We start from the raw sequence: 17,215 nt of genomic DNA, 5'->3' as shown, positions 1-17,215 counted from the left end.
TTCTATGAATTTAAGTATTTATAAATATTTATATATTATATATATCGTTGTCTAAGTCCTCAATACAAGCCTTATTGAGCTTACTGTGGGACTTAGTCAATTTGTATAATAATGTCCTATAATATTTATTTATTTATTGGTGATACAGGAATAAACGAAATAACGCTCTTCTTTAACTGCCTCTTTGATACCGCTCTTCCCTTACAAACAATAATATTGTAAGGTGTAGTGATTCATTTCCATATTTGGCATATTATATCATAGGTACAACTTTAAAAAAAACATAATAATAATAAATTATATACTAAGATATTAAAAGTAAAATATAATAGAACTTAAAATGAACTTATAAATAAAAAATGCTCCCCAGGTCACCTTCATGTATTATGGTACCCAGAAGACTGGCAGCGTTACCTTTTTGGATGGCCAGGCTTATCCTCTGGCCGAGATAGCTGCCAGCCCTCCGGTCACCTGAGGTGTCTGTTAGGCGCTGGGAAATTTCCTTGAATATTACTTTTGCGCTAGGCCCCCACGGTCCCAGAGTTTCTACGCCAAACGGCGCAAATATATAGCCCTCACCGAGGACAGCATATTTGCGCCGTTTGTTCTGTTCTATTTGCGCCCATATTATGTGCCCTATATGCTTATGCCCTTCGGTGATTCAAACAAAAAAAGAGACAAATTCACTCATTGTCAACTCGGTTTTCACTTTCTACAGTCGAGCTAAGGACCAAAACACACTGCGCCCGCTATGCGTACAACTTCCAGGCCTCTTTAGGTCCAGTATATCTGGTTGGTTCAAGCCGGCCCAGTTAAACGTCACGGGTCAAACACCTCAATTAAGTTTAGTACAGGAAACTAAACAATTAACCATGGTTTCGATTCCTTTCATTGGGAGGCCAGTGCCCAGTACTATTGTGTGTTTTAATACGTAACATTCAGCGCCACGTGGGCCGCCGGCGGCCAAAAAGTTCTCGAGTACAGCAGACCACTTTGATTTTTGAGTACCTTTATCAGGGAGCTGTGTGGGTCGCCGGCGGCCCGCCGTGAAAAAATCGTTTGTTCTACGGCGCTGAAAGTGTTCAGTCCCTGCTTCACATATGGGTCACTTAGAATCGACCATTGTAGTTAATCAGATTCAAATTTATTTATTACACAACATACGATTGCATTACATATTACATTAATGTCAATTTATGATTATACACAGATAGCTTCATTTCAATCATTATAAAATGGGAATATCAACTGAAAAGGATCGTTAAGTTAGAATTTTACAAAAGCAAAAATAGAATTAGAATAAAAATAAAATCAATAAGAAACAAAAACAATGTCAAATATACAAAAATAAATTATACAGTTAGGTCAAAATATTCACTTATTCAATATAATGGCCAATAGGTTGTCCAGCAAAAAGTTTCTCAACCGACGCTTGAATGTCGCCAGCTATTAATAGTGTAATAGCGGACGCCCTTAGGCAACACGCCGCATGATGCCCTTAGACAACATCGTGCGTGTGTCGTATCTTAGTGACTCATATGTGGGGCACGGACTTGTAGAGATAGTTCGTCGTGACCCATATATGGGGCACTGGACTTTGAAGCTAAAAATAACTTGGGAGTTTGGAATTTGATCTGTCACTTTATCTTTGGTGTTTGTATGATTGAGGTAGATGTGAGCGTAAAGGAAACACAGCAGTTCAGTCGACGGTCCGTTTATTACTGGTGGATACAAAAGGGGGCGCGGGGAGCGACACCGCGCCCGCGTCGGTTTGCATGCATATACTACATTTCTCCCACACTAATCTTGAAACCTAGTAACAAACAAATAATTAATATTAATAATAATAAGTAGGCATATTATTTTCCTACTCCTAAACTTTATAGTTAATGTCTTTTCTTGGACGCAGCAGACGTCTTGATGAGGACTCTGCGAGAGCGGTTGACTCAGCGGTCTCTTGCACAGGTGCGTCGACCGCGCTCGGCAGCTGCACCGGCGTCCCCGGCGCGGAGCCGCTCGGGGAGTACAATGATACAGCCTCCTAGTTCAGTCGGTGACCCTGCTTACGAAGCTGAAGGTCCCGGATTCGAACCTGGTATTTATTTGTGTGTTCTTCACAAATATTTGTTCCTAAGTTATTGATGCATTTCACTATCAATTAGGCGATGCATCAATTATCACACTTTCGGGGTGGAAGTATGATCATTTTCGCCCTCAAGGGATGATTTCCGGGATAAAAACTATCCTACATCCTTCTCCGGGGCTCAAGCTATATCTACAAGTTGGTTAATTAGTCACCTGCAAATCCTGCAATAATTTAAGGGGTGAATATATAGGTCGAACTGAGCAACTTTTACTATGAGACCAACCCTGAAAACGAGAAAGAAAATGTCTGTTTCATACATTTTGGCCTGATCTTGACATTTTGTATGGGAGAGTAATTTTTTTTCGCGTTTTCGGGGTTATCCCATTGTATAAGTTGCTCAGTATGACCTCCAGCAGTGGCAAAATGCCGGAACAACGCGAGGAAGAAGTAGAAGCGAACGAAACGCAACTGTCTCTATCGTACTAATATGGAGCGTAGTATTCTGAGCGAGAAGTTTACCGATCGCATTAAAAATACAATACTGCGCTCCAAAACTGGAATAACTAATGCAGCTGAAACTGCTTCTAAGCTCAAATGGGACTGGGCAGGGCACGTCTGCCGTATGCAGGATGACCTGTGGTCCAAAACAGCCACCTGTTGGGTCCCACAGGTTACAAAGCGTCACGGTAGACCTCGTCGGAGATGACGGGACGAACTTGACGCTTTTGACAGAGTCCGGTGGGAGACTTCCGAGGATAGGGACTCGTGGAAGAAGAAGAGGGAGGCCTTTGCCCAGCAGTGGGTACAATATGGGCTCATAATAAATGAATAAATAGAGAGAGATGACTACGCTACGCCACGGAGCGTTAACGATTGGCGTGTTGGTTGCGCGGGCTGCACAGCGACGCCATTTTATACAACGCTGACCAGACGCCGACGCTCAAAAGTCGGTAGTGTGGTGTCTCTAAATACTAGCAGGAACGTCGAAACGTTATGAAACTTGTAAACATGCAACGCGCATGTAACACCTCTGGAGTTGCAGGCGTCCATAGGCTGCGGTGACTGCTCACCATCAGGCGGGCCGTATGCTTGTTTGCCACCGTCGTGGTATAAAAAAGACTTGACTTTTGAAGTGGCGATAACACACTTTGACGTTGCCAAGCTGAGATGCACTTTGCACTCTAATGAGACAAAGCGACCAGATGTTTTCGCGGGAATCCCTAATATGCAACATCATTTTCAACAATAATCAAGTGACGTAATTCCAAGAATTAATGTTATTCACAATAAGGAAAATAAATAAATAATGCTCAGTTTAATGTAAACTTTTTACATATCCGCGAAGAATTTAATAAGTGAACGAAAGTAATTATGGTGATATTTTAAATTCATACCTTCTATAAATTCCATGTACCTTTGCAGCACTTGGCTGAATTACTGGTCAATGACGTCACTTGCCAGTAATGTCAAATTATGTACTCTAATACTTCGTAGGTTAATTAGAAATTATGTCAAAAAATTACTGCATGCTACGACTTTCCAATTATTTTCTAATGTATCATTTGTCGGTTTCCACCTTGTCCACTGTAGGACTTGGTTAGTTTTTTTTTGTACTCATGTAACATTTATTTTCAGTTTATAATTTATAAGTTTTTGGCAAAAACTTATAAAGTATAAACTGTAAATTTAGTCGATGAAATTGTACACCTTTTGCTAAGTATTAGAAATAACAAGTACTGGTTTCTATTAGCACGTCTTGTTATCTTTCATTTTAATAAATCAATTTTTTGAAAACAGACTCACTTAATTAGTAATGTAATTTTTTCTGATGGACGTTAAGGTAAACGCGCGTAAAGCGCTGATTTTGTCGATCTTATTTGTAAATTTCGTAAAGTTAGGACTGCTAAAAATGGTAGTTTTGTATTACACATATCCTGTACTTCAACTTTAATTAACTACATTTTTGTTATTATAAATTTGAAGTAGTTTAAATGAAAGTTAGACGAAATCAATTTTCTCCAAAAATTACTTCAATACAAGTGACAATTTCTCTGAAAATCGATTTCATTTCCACGTAATTTTGATACTTAAACAATCTACAACATCTGCTGAAACTGTCCTTATACATCATTTTGTATAATTTACCACCATAATTTTTTGATGAATTTTTAAAAACTGTCCCTTCTCGTCACATATTACCGGGGACGCACGCTCATTATTAAAAGGCAAGATGAGAAGACGTGCTAATAGAAACCAATACTTGTTATTTAGATATTACGTAACAAACGGTGTACAATTTCAACTACTAAATCTATCCATTTTACATTTTAGCTCTAAAATCGTTACCGGGCTCTTAAACCCATCAAATCAAAATATTTATTTACAAAAAGATGGAGTCTTTCCCTAGTTGTTTTTGTCCTCAAATATCGGTATTCCCATCATACTCATCTGCTTTCATTCTATATCAAATGATGCCAACTATGCATTTATTAATCATACTAATAAAAAGCTACCTTAAATATATAAACATAAAGTTTAATTCAGGACGCGTTTGACTTACGATCTTTTAATAATCAATTTAAAGTATTGGAGTTCCCTCACTTAGCAAAACAACATTTTCAACTTATACCCAAAACGTCACAAGTGCGCATAAACTATCACATGATTTTAAACCTTATGCATATAGTAATAATAACATAATCGTGTGTGATGGTCTGTGGGCAGACCGCGAACACCGAAGTTCGCAAATAACGGGCATCTTTCTCTTTTACTCAAATCGACGCGTAATTAGAGTGATAGAGAAAGATATCTAAGCCTGTATCGTCTAATTTTCCTCATACTAACCGGTCTCAACCTGACCTGTCCTCAACTGGCATTTAGAATTTTTATTAAATATCCTAAAAATATTCCTAACACTCGCGACATTATACACTCGAGGACCATGAAAACCGGTCAGTTTCTATACAATTTCCATACCGACGTGTCCTGTTTTTATTGCTGCGGAGTGTCCATGCATAATTATACTATTTTTAGATGGGCGTTCGGGACGTACCCAAGTATATTAAAGATGTTTAACTTTAAATGTTTTTTGTTAGATTTTCCTGACTTATTTTCGCTTTCAACGTCTCATCGCAAGGTAAATAGGTACGTTTATAATCCCCGTCATACAGCCACGGGCGTAATTTGTTGACCCACCTGCGGGTCAAGCTAATTTGGCTGTCTATACTCACACTATGACATTTCCAATGTAAAGTGGACCCTGTACTTGTAATTATCTTCCGTTCGATTGTATTCTATTAAGTGGTTTTCTTTGTGATTGTGAGAATGGCGAAGCGCTAGTGTTGATAGGAATTAGTCTTTTGAGTCTGAAGAGGGAATATTACGCAAAACTCTGCGTAGGGGGCGCCACTACCACAATCCATCACAATCCTGAGGGTCTACCGCGAAACAAGATAATTCGACATTTCGTTATCTAACCTCTCTATCACTTGCGTATTCGAGCGAAAAAGAGGCAGATAACTAAGATTCGATTTTCCGGTAGACCCTTTGTAAACATATCGCCTTGATGCATAATGTCATATTTTATTCAACTTCTTCAACTTCAACGTTTATTCAGCAAATAGGCCACAAGGGCACTTTACACGTCAACATGGAATATACATACAAGCAAAAACAAGCACATCAACAATTATAAAATACAATTACAAAAAATTACTATAATAATAATAATATAAACAGATACAAAAAAAAACGAAAGTTATTTAGAGGTGTAATAAATAAATAATAAATATTATAGGACATTATTATACAATTTGACTAAGTCCCACAGTAAGCTCAATAAGGCTTGTGTTGATGGTACTTAGACAACGATATATATAATATATAAATATTTATACATACTTAAATACATAGAAAACACTCATGACTCAGGAACAAATATCCATGCTCATCACACGAATAAATGCCCTTACCAGGATTTGAACCCGGGACCATCAGCTTCGTAGGCAGGGTCACTACCCACTAGGCCAAACCGGTCGTCAATAAATAAATATCTCTAAATGTCAGAACTAAATGACTTTTATCAAATTATCCTTAGAGATGTATAGTCTCTAAGAGTCAAAATTCCGTATAATTAAAACATTCATTAGGATAAAAGAAACATACGAGTACCGAATGAGATGTCTCACTGTAATTATATACTCAATAAAGTTGTCTGTGAAAACTTGTCAAAAAACAGTTTAAGGCACAGTATGTATAGGTTACTTTATGGTTTATGAAAGGTGCTAGAGCTGCACTCTGGCGGCAGAATATTGCAGTAATACTCTATTTGAAGAAGGCGACTCGTTTTTGCGAGACTCGTCGCTTAAAAAACTTCCGAGTCTTTTAAGTCCCGAGGCAAGTACTTTATTGAGTCTTTTTAAAGGCAACTTAAAAGGACTCGAGCCGTAAATAAAGACTCCGTCAACAATTTCATGTTTTACCAAAATAAAACTAAAGACATTATGTGTCGTTGTATTATTTGTGCGCCTACTCCACGAATATTACAAAAAGCGGCCAAGTGCGAATCGGACTCGCCCATGAAGGGTTCCGTACCATTTATGACGTATAAAAAAAAAACAACTTACTAGATCTCGTTCAAACCAATTTTAGATGGAAGTTCGCAAGGTAATGTACATCATATATTTTTTTTAGGTTTATCATTCTCCTATTTTAGAAGTTACAGGGGGACACATTTTACCACTTTATAAGTGTCTCTCGCGCAAACTATTCAGTTTAGAAAGAAATGATATTAGCAACCTCAATATCATTTTTGAAGACCTATCTATAGATACCCCACACGTATGGGTTTGATGAAAAAATATTTTATAGTACATATGGGGCTACTTTATAGCACTAGTGCGAGAAGTAGCATATTACGTTTAATTTATCGCCACTCGTTTCGAATTTCCTATTTTTCGCACTTGTATCGTAATGTACTATTTTGAGTTTCAGTTCTAAGTATGGGGAACCCCCAAAGTTAATTGTTTTTTTTTTCTATTTTTGTGTGAAAATCTTAATGCGGTTCATAGAATACATCTACTTACCAAGTTTGAATAGTACAGCTCTTATAGTTTCGTAAAAAAGTGGCTGTGACATAATCGGACAGACAGACGGACATGACGAATCTATAAGGGTTCCGTTTTTTGCCATTTGGCTACGGAACCCTGAAAACATTGAGTTTTCTGAAAAGGACTCGAGTATCAGACTCGAGTCTCTAACAAGTTGACAAGTACTCGAGTTTAGACTCAATATGCGAGTATGAAACACTGAGTCGAGTTTCAAAGCAGAGGACTCAAAGGACTCGACTCGAGTCTTAACCAACGGCCCGATTCGAAGAGAAAAATAAATAGTGACTACATGAGACAGAACATAATTGTGTAGTACAAAGGCGAACTTATCCCTAAGAGGGATCTCTTCCAGTTAACCTATACCTATCCAATTTTTATGAGCGAAAGAGTATAGGTTTAGGATACACTCGGATTTAATTTTTTTAAGTAATATTATAATATTTAGTTTAATTATCACGTTTTTATCACAAGTATTTACAGGAAACGCTCCCGACATTTAGGTAAATAAAAGCATTTGAATTTTTAACAATTTTTTGATAAACAGGATAGGATGTTCAGTACGGGTATAACAAAAACCAATGATAGACAAAAATTGTGGTTTGAAGAAAATTAAACTATGTTTTTCTAACCCCATCTCACCTTAATCCATTCAGCGCTAATCGTGACACATTTTGCCGCTACTAAGCATGTCCGCTACATACCGGGAAACCCATGCTATCGGTTACGGCCTTACGCTACGACGAGGCGATAATAGTAGCATAGTTTGAAGAAATGTATTCCAAACGTTTTACAGTTTCTACCTTCGTTAATTTATATCTACGAGTATAGACATTTTATTTTTAATAGGTATTTGTTTCGTTAATCCATGCTATGTAAAGCGCTGGTGGCCTAGCGGTAAGAGCGTGCGACTTGTAATCCGGAGGTCGCGGGTTCAAACCCCGGCTCGTACCAATGAGTTTTTCGGAACTTATGTACGAAATATCATTTGATATTTACCAGTCGCTTTTCGGTGAAGGAAAACATCGTGAAGAAACCGGACTAATCCTAACAAGGCCTAGTTTACCCTCTGGGTTGGAAGGTCAGATAGCAGTCGCTTTCGTAAAAACTAGTGCCTACGCCAAATCTTGGGATTAGTTGTCAAGCGGACCCCAGGCTCCCATGAGCCGTGGCAAAATGCCGGGACAACGCGAGGAAGAAGAAGAATCCATGCTATGTTTTATTTCATTTCATTTATTTCGTTGTAAAATCATGTACTTTATGTACATGATTTTACAACGAAATAAATCTAAAAGGTGTTAAACAAGTAATAATGTCAGTCCGTAGTAATAATGTTCGTTTGGACGCCCAGTTTTGGGCAAATGCCTCCTCCATATCACGCCATTTGTGTCGGTTTCTAGCTGTTCTTTGCCATGTTTTGCCTGCCAGTTTTATTATGTCGTCTTTCCAGCGCGTCTTCTGCTGGCCACTGCTTTTTATGCTTTTCTTTCTGGCGTCTCTTGGATAGCATTGTACGATGCGTTCGCTCCTGAAGAAATGTTATAACGTTATATTAAAATGACCCATTATGGAAAGGGTTTATAACTGGTATAAAAATGTACGGTCACGGGCTTAAGTTCTTGACCAATTTGGTTCAAGCTAATTTGGCTGTCAATTTTAGTATATGAGCTATGTCATCTCTAGGATTGGGACTTTTGGATGCCGTGGTTCTAGAATCCACGGAGTCGCCATTGTGTTATGATATTTTTTTCGAAGTCAAAGTGTAAAAATAAAATATGCTGTTATATCAGTAATAAACACGTATTTACTCGTATTTATAAATATGTATGTATTATATATATAGTTGTCTAAATACCCGCAACGTAAGCCTTATTGAGCTTACCGTGGGACTTAGTCAATTTGTGTAATAATGCCCTAATGTCCATATTTATTTATTTAATAAACACGTTATCATGACTGCAACTAAAAAATTTATTACTCAAGTGTTTTTTTTTATTTTTTATTCATAAAATATATGTCAGTAGTCTGATACAACACAAGTATCAAAGAAGATGCATAATTAAATAAACCATATATAATGCATATGGAGTCAGCTGTGAACTGTGTATAATAGTATGGATTTATGATAAAATTAATTGTCGTCATAATAACAGCATAAATCATGAATGACATCTAAATAATATTTTATTTTAACACTTTAAACTAACTAACTAACTAACTGCTTTGGCTCAGCGATCCAAAAAGAATCTTGGCCTCCGAAACGAGAGAACGCCACCTGTTCCGATCCAGCGCGGTTTCCTGCCATGAATTGGCATTCAGCCGACGCAGGTCCGCCTCCACGACATCACACCAGCGGTACCTGGGGCGCCCGATCGGTCGACGGCCGGTTGGTCGCCTCAAGTACGCTTCCTTGAGTACGCGATCCACCCCCATTCTGAGTAGGTGACCGAGCCAGCGAAGTCTGTGGGATTTAGTTACGCCGATGATATTGGGCTCAGCCACCAACTCTTCGATCTCGGCATTTTTCCGGATCCTCCAGGAGCCGTCGTCACTTCGGACAGGTCCCAGGATCTTCCTGAGCACTTTTCTTTCCACTATCAGTTCCACTATTCCACACACAGTTCCCAAAGTTTCCACTATTTTAACACTTTGACTCCGAATAAAATATTATCACATAATGGCGACTCTGTGGACTCTAGAACCACGGCGAGCATCCAAGTCCCAAGCCTAGTCATCTCCAATGTAAAGTCAACCCTAAATGGTTCAGCAATTAAAGTCCGCGACTATACATTAGGTTATTTCAAATACCATAGTTAACTAGGTAAACCAGGGTTTGAACAGTGACCCACGAGACCTTTACCAAGAAGAATTTTATTCACCCAAGTAATATCCTACGCTGCATATATTTATGAGTACATTTGGGGCATATATTTGAAAAAATTGTTCAATGTAACCAGATTATGTTACTCGTACTATTAACCATGTGTCAACCTAATTTGCTACTTGACAGTTTTTTTTTTGTAAATAATGACAATCGATCTTGGTTTTCCTGAAGATCAAATGTCTATATAGGACTCATGGGATTTAAGCAACACAAAGGTCAGAAATGAGAGTCAAAGTCTGACGCTCGCACTCGACGATTGAAACGCTAACAAAATGATATTGTAATGTGAAGTGACATTACTCACATTACATTAGTCTGTCCTAAATGTATTGAAGATCAAGAAAATTGCCATTTTGACCCTGAAATATTGCGTTTATGTATATAGTCGAATCGAATGGTACCATTTTCTTTTCATTCCATTTTTGGAAGAAAAAAAAATTTCGTTTGAGATGTTGGAGCCGTTTATTTCTTTATAATCTCTATATAATAGATGGCTCATTTTCTATCCATTTAGCTAAATTTTGTCATAATATTCAACATGTGTCAAGTACCCAATTGTAGAATGTCCATCGACGACGCGGGCAATTATTCTCGTTCAATATGGCACCGAAACTAGACCGTCGTCCCCAGTTAATGATGCCGTATTGGGATCTGTCTCGTTCGAGTGCGTAGTACAATTGATCTTGGTAATTGTTACCCGCGAACATGTGAGATACACTGTGGACTATTAATAGAAACGTAGAACAAAGGAAAGCAATGAAGCTGAAACAAATACTATGTATTTATTTTAAACTTAATGGCCACACTGTGAAGTGGGGGCACGAAATACTAAAGTGATGTTTATTATTAAAGTTTATTAATGTATATTTACGAATTTGCCCATTGAAAATCCTCTATTACTGTAAACATGGTGTCTAATGTAGATTCTCTTTGTTAATAAATTATAATAAACAGCACTTCAGTGTTCGTGCCTCGATTTAGCTCACGTAGGTTGATAGATCGTGTCATTCACGAAGACGCTTGCCTGAACTCGTATTCTATTATACTACTCGAGCTCACAAGTGATGTGAGCAGCGTGCACTAAGGCCGCTCCTATACGTTTGCATTTGTTTAACATGCACGCCTCACGCCCCGCTGCACACCCAACTCAGCGTCCATTTAGGCTAGGCAGACGATTATAAATTTCGACAAAAATATTTACAATATTCCCTTTTTTTCAGCAACATGGGAATACAGTACCCACGAGACCGGTATAGACTTCGTGCCGTACCGTCAAAAGCGGGACGCGCCACCCCCACCGACGCCCGCCGTGCCGGAGCCGACGCCGACCGCGCCGAAAACCGCTGACGCGCCGGCGCCGACGCCGACAAACGCCACTGTTGAGGATAGTAACAGGACTACTAATCTAACTAATACAAGTAAGTTTTATTACTAGGTACAAGTTTTTATACTAAACCTATAGAGGGTCTTAATAGGCTGCCTGGCGCCAATGACCTTCGATCTGTTTCCCTTAGTTTTCTATTGTTTTTTGTAGCTTAGCCATCACAATGGCTTTAAGCAATATACTATCCCATATATACTCCAAAGTTCTTGTCTTCGAGATATTTGGTATCAAAGCTGGACAATTGTACGCCTAAAAACTGGTTTTCTGGCCATAATTTTTGTGTTAATTAGTTTAAAATTAAAATTTCTGACCAGTTTTTAGATACGTCAAAGACGAACCCAAATATGTAGATTACGTTTATGTAAGATCCGTCACAGCAATCAAGTGACAAAAAAAGTGTTTTTAGACGTTTATAATAATCATAAAAAAATAAGTATTCATTTCATCCGAAATCCGGCAGACCAGACTGGAGATAAGAGATTGAAAAACCGATAGCCGTTTGTCTTATAATTCTATCTGTAGTGAAAATGTAGGAGTAACGACTCAAAACTTGTCAAAAATCGATGAAAACTGGTACTCTTAACAGCTACCAATTAAACGATCATGTATGTACACTTTATGCGTTGTAAGCTACTGTCCTTGCAATTATGCAGCTCGCTGTACAATTAGCGTCATACAGATAGTAGACCAATGTGGCCTTAAGTAATTTATCGTAACACACCTTTATTACCATAGGAATAAGGATGGTTTCCTTTCGATATAGGGGGGTGATTTTGAGGTCGTGATTCTCACCACTTAGATGGTTGGCAGTCCTCAACTGTGCATTTCTCCAGGATCTTTCTGGCTCGCACAGCTAAACTGTGGAATGAACTGTCGCCTGCGGTATTTCCGGACCGATACGACCTTCAAACCTTCAAGAAAAGAGCGTACTCCCATCTTATAGGCCGGCAACGCACTTACAACCCCTGGTGTTGCAGGTGTCCATGGGCGGCGGTAATCGCTTACCATCAGGTGATCAGTCTGCTCGTTTGCCTCCTCTACCATAAAAAAAAGCCATAAACGTGTTATGATGGTTAATATGATTATAGTGTTCGTTTTGTAGCTGGCCCGAATGGCTAATCCTTTGTCTATTGTAAGTAAAATGGCACGTGCTACTTACCTGCATAAAAAAAGTTCGCTTTAACCGGTTATTGATTTGCGACTCTATGCGAACTACAATAAGATTCAAAATGAACTAATGGAGAAATATATTGCGAGGCTGTGTGTGGTCCCTCTACGGTTACTGTGTGCCGGCGAGTCGAACGCTACAGAACCATTCTAAAACGTGTCATCGAGATACGTAACAAAGGCGCGTTATCGGAGACCACACTTACACTGGTTTTTTGAGCGTGCGACTAGCCCGCGCTCAGGGGCCAATTAGAATAATTTTTAGCACTTGCGGTTTTACTTACAATAGACAAATGATTAGCTGGACTAACACAAAATCGCGAAAAAAAAATCTAATGAACACGTTGAGGGCTCGAGAGAATCTAAGGATAACGTATGGTATATTGGGTACAGGGGTATATTTTTTCACAATTTTCATATTCGTTCCATGGGTAACCTTGCTTAGTATGACCATCTTAATACATTGTATCTGTTTGATTCATCGAAAATTAATGGTTTTCATTCGTACTGAAAGCAAAACCTGGTACAGTTGATGTCCAAGACATGTTTACAATTTTGCACCTTACTCGGTGCCGGCGAAAAATGAAAACATATCTGTGTTGTTGACTGTATGTAGGTATTTTCACCAGAGGACATGCGTACAACATGCCATGTTTTAACAGCGGGATTTTAAACGTTCTTTTTCTCAAAGTTACTATGAAATGTTGACTGGACTTACTTCAAATTAGGTCCGGAAATACTACCGTATCCGGTGCGATGACTGAGGCCGGTGTTTTCGCCGGAAACCGGACCGTGTTACGCGACTACGTCCGGTTTTGTACATGGCTACCGACAGCTACACCCAAGAAATCCAGACATCGTCGCCGAACCCGGACAATTGTCCGGCGAAAACACCGGACGTCTACAACCGGCCTGAAGATGGTATTATGAAAAGGAATTTCATACTGCCTTACACACCTAGGCCTGTAAAGCAACCTTCTTTTGTTTTTAAACGTCAAATTGTGACACATATAATAAGCTGGATAGCAGTACACTGGCCAAAAAATGTGTCCACATGAGAAGTCAAACTAGCACCTTGCATCTCGTTCTAACTGGGGTGACTATAAGTTGGACTACTAACATATTCAAGCGATAAAGGGACAGATAATGTTATTTCGATTTCCGCATTTAGCGGTAGACGTCTGTATACAAGCCACCTTGATGCATCAATGTCATAACTTCTTAAAAAACTGTTTAAGGTATCGTATAAGTTACTTTATAGTTTACAATATGTGCTAGTGCTGCACTCTGGCGGCAGAACATTGCAGTAATACCGCCTATTGTATTACCTTTTGCTCGAAAACGGCGCAATGGTATATTTATGCAAGTATATTTGTAGACAACAGGTTATCTGTCTTGATAACCTATAATCTCATGTTGCGTACGAAAATGGGCACATATTCATTCAATACGATTTCAGTGAATTAATAAAGAGGTAACTATTTATGTACATCTTTGCACGTTCTACTGTCTGTACAATGCTCCGAAGAACTTTTTGAATTGGTGCCATCGTCACGTTTTTATCACCGCACCTCCCGCCAAAGGAGCTCACTTCTTAGATACATGGTACACAAAGAATAAACGGGCATCTCGCTCGTTTCGTCCTAGAACGTGTGGAATGTGGAATGAGTTGCCTCCTGAGGTATTTCCTTTGCGCTACGACATGGAATTCTTCAAGAAGGGTTATTTAGGCTTGTCAAGGGTCGGAAACGCTTAAGTGACTCCTATGATGTTGCTTATGTCCATGGGCGACGATGACCGCTTCCCATCAGGCGGATCGTCTGCTCGTTTGCTGATTATAATATAAAAAATTATTTACAAGCTTTTATTTAACTTTCCCTGTTAGTATGTATGTTGGTTTGTTAGTGTGGGAAATCTTGGAAGCTAAATTTGACCCACTTCCCGATTTCTGACTAAGCTGAAAACTTGCGTACATATGTAAGTCGGGTGACAATGCAATATTATGATATGGAACTAATCTGATGATGGAGACAGGAGGTGGCCATGGGAACTCGTGTGATAAAACAACGCAAACTAACTGTCTTTGGGTTTTTTTAAATTGTCTCTATAGTTGCCTGTGGTAAGAAAAGTACAGTCTGCGATTAAAGCTTTTACCAAAAATTATGTTTGTGGCACAAACTTCATTTTGAAGTGAAATAAATTGTTGGGATAGGACAAAGGCTGATGATACCTGTATAGGTAAATGTGTAAAAGACGTCGCTTACGATAAAGACGAGATTTGATTTTATCTCTATACGAATAACCTGTCAGAGCGTTCTTATGGCAGGCGACAAAATGGGACCTTCCTCTTGGAAACGACACAAATAATGTCTGGAGAAATAATGCAATTCAATATAAACAATATTTAAAAGCAATAAAACCTTTTCTCGTTCTGGCGATTGTTACCGAAATGTTTGCGCTTGCGCAAAATGATGCAACTTTTAGTAGTCGGAAACAAATATTTCATTGCGCACTGCAAGTAGGTCATTATAATCGATGGCCTGTCTGCAAAGAAAAAATATTTATTTAATATTGATTGACATTTAATTTATTACACTTATATTGTCATGTCATGTCATGAAAGTGAAGGAAGCGAAAGAGGTATGTCAGGATCGTAGCAAGTGGAAAGCCGTGGTCTCTGCCTACCCCTTCGGGAAATAGGCGTGATTATATGTATGTGTGTATGTACTTATATTGACCGGGACATGGATCGTGATTGCCTTTTGTATTGTTTCCGAGCTCCCGATCCGACGCAGTTACATGCATCTTGTCCACAGGTAACGGATATTTTAGGCCTTAGCCAGCCAGTGAATTTCTACGCCGCAGAGGGGCATACATTGTATGACAAATCTGAGCTTGGGGAGATTTGCCGGACCTCAAAAATGAGCCCATGTGTATTGTGCCACGAGCGCTGGAACTGTACTGCGCGCAACTTGACAACGACTAATATTTTCATGTTTTACATATATAATTTTATTGAAGACTTAAAAAAAAAATATTGACCAAATACAACTCTTTTAATAGCGGGAAATTGTTTATTGGGTATTATTTATAGCGGGGTATAGATAATAATAATAAAACCATTTATTTCAAGTATATTACACTCATATCTTGGTTAGTAAAACTTAATTCTAAAATATGTATTAGTACTTAAAACCTAGGAACATATTATATACATTATTTTCTTTCCGCTGAGTACGGCACATGTAGCCGACTGCAGCGTAGCAAATAGGGGGAGTCCAGCCTGCCCCTATCATTTTCATGATGGTGTTGGGGCTGACGCGAATCCAGGGATGCGGCCCTCTTGCGGATACAGGGCCGGATTTAGGGGAGGGCAACCGGGGCTACTGCCCCGGGCCTCCACAAAAGAGGGCCCCCCCCCCACAATAGAGAATTAGTTAAATTTACCATTTTATTTGGAAAAAATTTGGGGCCAGGGGGCCTCCACTCCTTTATTGCCCGAGGCCTCCAGACCTCTAAATCCGGCATTGTGCGGATAGTGGCATAGAAGCAATCGACCCTGGCTTCGGCGAACATCCCTGATGCGCTACAGAAGCGCGGCATATATGTCAGTATTTTTCTTAAATTCTTAAATCTGAGATAGGACATATATGTAGCTGGCCTTTCCTCTTAAAAAACAAGTTAGTTAATTATAAAAACAAAAAACCCCACTGCTACATATATTTTTGAACTGGAGTTATCACTAGCTTTCATTACATACTCATATCGCTATGGTAAGAAATCCTCCCTCTCCCCCCGCCTTGTTTAGGGTTCCGTACCAAAAAGGTACAAAAGGAAGCCCTTATGGTGCTACTCTGTCCGTCAGTCTGTCTGTCACATCGCTAATTATCTCGGGACCCACTTAAGCTATCGATTTGAAATTTGGAATAGTTATGGACAACGCTAACCCAGACAATTCGAAAGTATTTTTTTTTTATTATGTCACTACCAGAGTTCTGACGAATTCCACGACATCTCATAAAAACCGTCCTGCCGTTTGGGCGGTAGAGCGTGGTAAAGCAATGGACATACATACCCACATAGTTACATACACTCGAAAAACATTACCCTCCTTCTGACGCTGTCGGTTAAAAAGATGTAGTTCCTTCTTCCTCGCGTTGTCCTGGCATATTGTCACGGCTCATGGGAGCCTGAGGTCCGCTTGACAACTAATCCCAAAATTTGGCGTAGGCACTGGTTTTTACGAAAGCGACTGCCATCTGACCTTCCAACCCAGAGGGTAAACTAGGCCTTGTTGGGATTAATCTAGTTTCCTCACGATGTTTTCCTTCACCGAAAAGCGACTGGTAAATATCAAATGATATTTCGTACATAAGTTCCGAAAAACTCATTGGTACGAGCCGGGGTTTGAACCCGCGAACTCCGGATTCCAAGTCGCACGCCCTTACCGCTAGGCCACCAGCGCTAAAAAAAGATGTAGTTAACACATCTTTTTTAACGTACCTTATGAATACGCGTTTAGACGAGCGCGTAAATGCAGTCTATTCAGACTTTATTACATGGAAATAGAGTTCAATTTCCGTTAAATC

General features: G+C 39.2%; 1 protein-coding gene across 1 annotated transcript in view; it reads left to right on the top strand.

Moving 5' to 3' along the window:
- Positions 1-17,215, top strand: part of LOC133515462 (plexin domain-containing protein 2) — an 85,754-nt gene that overhangs the window by 9,457 nt on the left and 59,082 nt on the right. Inside the window, exon 2 of the mRNA XM_061848040.1 lies at positions 11,296-11,493. Within this exon, the coding sequence (XP_061704024.1) occupies positions 11,296-11,493 (198 nt within the window). The remainder of the gene's footprint in view (positions 1-11,295; positions 11,494-17,215) is intronic.

This window comes from Cydia pomonella, chromosome 1 (genome assembly GCF_033807575.1).
Source record: "Cydia pomonella isolate Wapato2018A chromosome 1, ilCydPomo1, whole genome shotgun sequence".
NCBI classification, from domain to species: Eukaryota; Metazoa; Arthropoda; class Insecta; order Lepidoptera; family Tortricidae; genus Cydia; species Cydia pomonella.
This window is presented reverse-complemented; position numbering and strand designations above follow the sequence as displayed.